Genomic DNA, 6,961 nt, shown 5'->3' on the forward strand with positions numbered 1-6,961 from the left:
TAAATAATATAATGTATTTTGCTTGTGCATACTCGTATTTTCAGAGACGCGTTCGTTAGCGTTGAAGTAACTTTGCTCGATATTAACGACAATAGTCCAACGTTTGTGCCAAATAACCAATATTCTTTCAAGACAAGAGTGGACAGTCCAATTGGAGTAACGATTGGAAAGGTATACTTATTTCATTCAATCATTTATTATTTTTTAAATTTTTTCTGGGGGTATTGGGGTATTCTATGCAGTAATATACCCTATTCTGGTAGAGGCTTCTATGGTCATCGCGACATAAATCCTGCGTTCCATCTATATTGGTCAGTTGCTCGCACCTTCCAATTAGTACCTCCTCTAAGCTTTTCCACATTATTCTTCACTTCATCTTCACATTTTATTCTTGGTCTAAAGATGAGTATTTTTCCTGTTGAGTTCTTTTCTAGAACTATACGAAGTAATGGATATTGGTTTTCCCAAGGGTACCTTGTCCATCGGAGTCTCTCATTTCTGTTTGCTTTAACAATGTCCAGGTGGAAAGATATATTACGAAATAATGATAGATATATAGTACTTAGTCATCTATAAACTCGGTATAATGAGTTTATGTGTTTATTTTAGTACCTACGCAACTCTAGTCCCTAAATATTTTCAAAACAATTTTTGTTATATATTATATTGTATATTTTATGAGAATAAATAAATAATCCGGTTGTTTTAAACTTAGGTTGAAGCTGTAGACCCGGACGATGGAGATAACGGACGCGTGGTTTACAGGATATCGTATTCGCCGAACAATGAATCGGAACTTTTCACAATCAATCCTGACACCGGTGAAGTGTTTGCTAACGAAGCACCGATAAATCCAGGCAAACATACGATAATCGTGAACGCATCTGACCAACCAATCGATCCAAAAGAAATGAAATATTCTTTAGCTGTCGTTACAATCACAATCGTTACAGAAGGTAACCTTTTCACATATATTTTACATTTTTTCTCAAATATAAAATAAATATTTTACCACTTACAGAAGTGATCAATCCTGATTTTGTTAATGCTCCGTACGAATTTTGGGTTGGAAGTGATGTGCCTATCGGCACGAGCGTAGGCCAAGTCCGAATAGTTTCAGAAAACCCAAGTATCGATTACGATTTACTTCACACATATCAAGAAGGAGGTAAGTGAGCATCAAAGTTCCTTTATGTGCATTGTTTTTATGTGCAACTTCTTAAACTTTTAGTTCCGTTCGCTGTGGAAGAGAAAACTGGCACGATATCGGTCGTTGAGGTGATTTCGAATTTTGATCGGACCGATTATGAATTCGAAGCGGTTGCAACAGATAATCGAAATTTAATTATTTCGACGAATGTCACCATTCATATAGTTTACTCGGATTCTAGTCAAACATTAACAAAGTAACGTATCGTTTAATTTTATTTACAAAATAAATATGTGTATTATAAGTATAATATGTGTATACATTTAAATTATTTATAGAACCGTAGATCCAATAAGTCTAGTGTTCCGAGTTCGTGAGAATCTCCCGGGTGTTGCCATTGGAAGACTATGGAATATTGATTTCTCGAACTCATCAACCATGTCTAAGCCTAATTTTATAGTTGCCGACCCGGATGACGGAGAGTTATTTACCGTATCCGAAGATGGCGTTTTATACACTAAATCTGGCTTGGATAGAGAAACCAAAGAAAGTTTCAAGTTGACGGTCATTGCGGATCGGAAAACAAAAACTGGTATCCACCATGCGACAATTTTCCAGATACGTATTATAGTCGATGACGAAAACGATAATGCACCCGAATTTCAAAAAACTCACTACGAAGGTTCAGTGTTGGAAAATTGTGACGTCGGTACACTCGTAGAGTTAAATGCACCTGTTAGAACAATCGATCGAGACATGGGTTCTAACGCTATATTTTCATTGACACTGAATGGAGAAGGTAAATCTTTTTTCTTATGTTTCATGCTTTGCTTTTTTAAAAACTGATAAGTTGTTTAAAAAGTTGTTTGATAATAATGTTTCTATAAAATAAAATACCTCATTTTTAATAATTTAAACTGATTCAGTTATTAGCTAATTTCTAGGCAGATAATTAAAATCAATAAATTAATAAATTTCGATAATTTATAAAATGCAATGAATAAAAATATGCACCTTACATTATTTAATCTACAAAAATAAAAAATAAATCTTACAGTAGTATTATTATAATTCATATGAAAAATAAATAATTTCACTTATATTATTTTTTTGTACATATATTAATAGAAAAACAAAAGGTTTTAAAATATGATCATTGTCAGTGCAAAGAATAGTATATATTTATAATACATTTTAATTGTAGGTAGTGAAATGTTTACCATCAATAAAGAATCTGGAGACGTAGTTGTTTCGGAATCTATGATCGATAGAGAAGTTAAGGATACGTATAATCTCAAGATCATTGCCACAGACCGAGGAAATCTGTCGTCTGAAGCTTATCTTACAATACGCGTTATCGATCTAAACGACAACGTTCCCGTTTTTAAACGTATAAACGTATACACCAAAGACAAACTGAGAGTTGCAGCCAGTACCAAATCGAATATATCGGTCACATTGGGTGACTATTCAATACCACATCGATTGGACAACGCCACTACCACCGCTGTCGTGTGGCTCCCCGAAACGATACAACCGGGTACGCCGATATTGGCAGTGAACGCCGAAGATGCTGATTCCACTGGATCAACTATCACGTATAAACTGGCAAGAAGTGGCATGGAGTTTGCTATTCATCCGATTTCAGGTCAGCTATCCGTGGTGGGTCAGTTGAAAATAGGCGAACAAGAATTAAACGTCACCGCGGAAGACCAAGGTGGTCTGATGACTTGGATATTGATAATAGTATTCGTCGAAGAAGATATTTTATTCGAAAAAAAGTGAGTGTTGATATAATATTGTATAATGTAGGTATATCTACTAAATATTGTAACATTTTTTGTTTGCATGAACTCATATATATATAAATAAATACTTAATATTGTTATTACTTATCATCATCATCATTATCCCGCTGTATTTTTGCATATTTAGATCGTATGAATTTTGGGTACCCGAAGGTGCGTATAAACATCACGAAATTGGTTGCATCACTACGGAAGAAACTTCGGTTGTATACTCGTTAACCAAAAAAAGTTATCGGAATCCCACGTTCGTTATGACTGACGTCGGTTGTTTGTTGGTGTCCGGTGATCTAGACAGGGAAACCAGAGAATCGTTTGACCTGCGGTTGACGGGCAAAAGAAAGTCGGGTGGAACTCCGTCGACGGTGGATATCGTCGTCAAACTGTTAGACGTAAACGACAACGCACCGCAGTTCCGAAATCATCATCGAGTGCGAAAGTTGTCCGCCGACGAAATCGGACTGAAAGGATTTGAAGGAGACCTCACAGTGCCCGTTTACGAAGCTACGTTATCCGAAGCAGGTACCGTAGGAACCATGATCACGAGAATCGTGGCCGAAGACCCCGATGGACCTGAAGACGGAAATTCTCTAGTTACGTACAGTCTATTCGGACCGGGTTCAGCATTTTTCGACATAGATCACGTAACTGGAGTGGTTACATCAAAAATTCCACTGCAAGGGGGTATTTACAATGTTACCGTGGTTGCATCGGATTCAGGTTTCTCTAGGAAAGATAACGCCGCGTTATTAATCGTCAGCGTTGCTGACAAGAACTCAGGAGTCGAAGAACCGTTGCTCGAACTTCGTTATTTCGAAGTGGAAGTCGAAGAAAACTGTTTGGTGCCCTTAGAAATTCTCAAACTTAATGTGACATCGCGGTTTAGACGGTCCGCTTCTTCCGTAACTTATTCAATAATCCCCTCGGAAAACAACGAGAGTTTTGAGTGAGTCAGCGCTGCGTGTCAAATTTTTATTATTATTATTATTATTATTATTAAGTGTTACACCAATCATAAAATTACATTTTTTTCATCAGGATTGACTCAAAAAACGGCAATGTTTATCTTATCGAAAGTCCTGATCGAGAGTCTACTCCGACTCTCACTGTAATGGTTCGTGTTGAAGTGACAGGGAGGAAAGGAAAATCTACTTATATGGTTCATCCGGTCGCACACGACATAGGTACGAGGTTTTAGCATATAGCAATATTGCGGTTGTAGTTAAATTATCAAACATAATGGTGTTTATTGGTTTAGCTCTCAACGAAGCTCGAATCGTACTCAGAATAATCGATCAAAACGATAAATCTCCGATTTTCACAAACGATAGTATGCCAGTGATCGCTGCCGTGTCTCCGTTGACAGGTTATGGAACTCCGGTGGCAACAGTTCAAGTATGTTTTTTTTAGTGTATTTAATGTTAAAATATAATATGAAACTATTATTTTGAACCCTCACTAAATAAACTCGTATATGACTTCAGGCAATAGACCCAGATCTGGACATCAACTCGGCCATTAGGTATACGATCGTCGGAGATCCCGTCGAAAAAAGATATTTCAATGTTGACGAGCACACGGGTCTAATACGAACAGTCGGAGGATTTAACCAACTTATAAACAATACCGTTTTTGGATTTGACATACGAGCAACCGACAAAGCCGGCGCTCCCAACGGGAGATCGGCCATTACAAATGTCTTTGTAAGTATTACATTTTGATAAAATTGTCTATTATAAGTTCTCTGAGTAACATACATCCCTATGTTTTGCAAAGGTTTACGTTTTGGACGATCAGAAAATAATAACATTAGCGTTGGGAAAACAACCGTCAGTCGTTGAGAAAAACACAGATGTCATAACGAGTTCAATGACTAATATTACTGGATGTATGGTTAAAATATGGAGGATAGATTCAAATACAAATAACATGTAAGTTATAAGTTATAACTATCTACCAATTAATAAGCGGCATAAGATTAATAGACAATCGGTTCAGTTAAAAATTAAATTGTTAAAATATTTTGTACCTATAATCTTAGGCAATAATATTACACATGTTTTGTTATTTTAAATTGCTAAAAAAATGTATTTTCAACTTTTATTGATTTTCAATAAAATATAATTTTACTATTAAACAGTAAAATGTATTAGTATTATTGAAAAAAAAACAATAATATATTCTAAATAAGTATCGTTATACTAACCGAGAGGACTCTAATTTTAAATCTTGAACACATACCTAGTAAATAGTGTATGAATGTATTTTCTAAAATACCCATTGAATGATTATTGTACTTAAATATTTACAAAATTGCACACACCAATTTCAGGACTGACATTCAACTTTATGCTGTGGATCCTATTACAAACGCATTGGCAGATAGTGATTTATTAATGAAGTGAGTACATTTTATAATATTTATTTATATTTTAAAATACCGTCAAAAGCTTACTATAGTGCTTAACTGTATTTATTTCTTTTAGTTTGATGTTGGACCACCAAGATGAAATCAATCACGAACTAAAGCCGCTGCAATTCATCGGATTTTCCCGCATACCGAAAAGCCACAACGACGTAGTGGTGGAAAACTCATTAAGTCTTTATACGACGTTTGAACTGTTAACAGTTCTGTTCGGATTTATTATTTTCATGGGGGCCATAACCGGCGTGACGTGCGTGTGCACGGGACGTAAAAGGTATGAATAATAAGTATAAAATAAAAATAAAAACATTTTGAGACGTACTTTTTTAACGTTTGTTGTGAACGGCTATTATATTATTGTTAATACTGTATGCACTTGCAGGGAGAAAAACAAGACTATTACTTCCTACGGAAATTTCGGTTTCCACGAGAGGTCTCCATTCACTTTGAGCAACGGAAGTTTGGCCAGGCTGTCGACCTGCGAACCCAGATCGCTACAGAACCCTACGTCGTTCATGGAGGGTTCACTTTTGTACGGCGGCGCAGTGACCAACCCTAAACACCTGCGGAGGGGTCTGCGATGCAATCAGTCGAGGTCGATCATACCAGTCGAACCGCCAATCACTCATTTGCGGCCTCAGTGCGGGAACAGGAGCGATCATCACGATCATCTGCAAAACGATTGTTGTTCGTGTAGCAGCGCTACAGGGAGCACAGGCACCGCCAGTTTAACCGGATCCTTTGTCATGAAGTAAGTGTGTTGCCAATCCAATGTCACACAGGTTGATTCCCGAAGGACGCTCACCCCTTTTTCCTTCAATAATGGAGTTATTTAAATTTGGAATTTTGGAAATTTTAAATATACTTGAAGAGCATATTTTCGTATATCTGAGATTTTTTGTACTACTTAGGGGGTTCTATGGTGATACAAACTTTTGTTTTTCAGATGGGAACCCTAATTTTTTCTGTAAATTGCTTAGCCATAAATTATTTTAGAAATTTTGATGTATCCAAAATAAAATTCGAACAAGTGGTTTCTAAGTTATATTAATGTCGTACTGTGGGTAGGCATAAAATAGGATTGTGTGGTTCGATGTGATTATTTAACTGTATCATTCAACAGGTCTAGCGACAATTTTGAAGACTCGTTGCGTTCGATTGATAGACCCAACAATAACAGCAGCTGTCAGAGGCATCACCGGTGTTGCAATGAAGATGATCCGAATAAGACACAAACGAACAATTCTAATATTAAGGTCTGCAAGTGTCCATTGGCACTGTGATTAAACTGCTCATTATTTTATTATTATTTTATAAATGTTGTACATATAATATTATGTACAGATTATATATTATTATTATTTAATTTTTTGTTAAAATAAAATTTAAAAAAAAATGACACACTATGACATATTTCTTGAAATAGTATATTTCGTAATAAAGCAATATGATATTATGCGATATGTTCACATTAGATGGAAAATGATCGAATTCCCATTGAACAGCATTATAATATATCATGCAATTGCACGTAGTGGCAAAAACAGTGCATAAGTCCTTTTCCCTGTAATAATTATTAGA

General features: G+C 35.9%; 1 protein-coding gene across 1 annotated transcript in view; it reads left to right on the forward strand.

The window, feature by feature from the left end:
• The window catches only part of LOC111037206 (cadherin-89D), a 46,553-nt gene extending 39,621 nt beyond the window's left edge, over window positions 1–6,932 (forward strand). Inside the window, exons 9-23 of the mRNA XM_022319605.1 lie at window positions 45–171; window positions 716–956; window positions 1,022–1,168; window positions 1,232–1,406; window positions 1,489–1,949; window positions 2,355–2,931; window positions 3,086–3,901; window positions 3,994–4,139; window positions 4,214–4,350; window positions 4,440–4,658; window positions 4,732–4,886; window positions 5,288–5,356; window positions 5,442–5,654; window positions 5,763–6,131; window positions 6,504–6,932. Coding sequence (XP_022175297.1) covers window positions 45–171; window positions 716–956; window positions 1,022–1,168; window positions 1,232–1,406; window positions 1,489–1,949; window positions 2,355–2,931; window positions 3,086–3,901; window positions 3,994–4,139; window positions 4,214–4,350; window positions 4,440–4,658; window positions 4,732–4,886; window positions 5,288–5,356; window positions 5,442–5,654; window positions 5,763–6,131; window positions 6,504–6,663 — 4,012 coding nt within the window. The 3' untranslated portion in view covers window positions 6,664–6,932. The remainder of the gene's footprint in view (window positions 1–44; window positions 172–715; window positions 957–1,021; window positions 1,169–1,231; window positions 1,407–1,488; window positions 1,950–2,354; window positions 2,932–3,085; window positions 3,902–3,993; window positions 4,140–4,213; window positions 4,351–4,439; window positions 4,659–4,731; window positions 4,887–5,287; window positions 5,357–5,441; window positions 5,655–5,762; window positions 6,132–6,503) is intronic.
• Window positions 6,933–6,961: the final 29 nt, after the last annotated feature.

This window comes from Myzus persicae, unplaced genomic scaffold (assembly GCF_001856785.1).
Source record: "Myzus persicae strain clone G006 unplaced genomic scaffold, MPER_G0061.0, whole genome shotgun sequence".
In the NCBI taxonomy this organism is placed as follows: Eukaryota; Metazoa; Arthropoda; class Insecta; order Hemiptera; family Aphididae; genus Myzus; species Myzus persicae.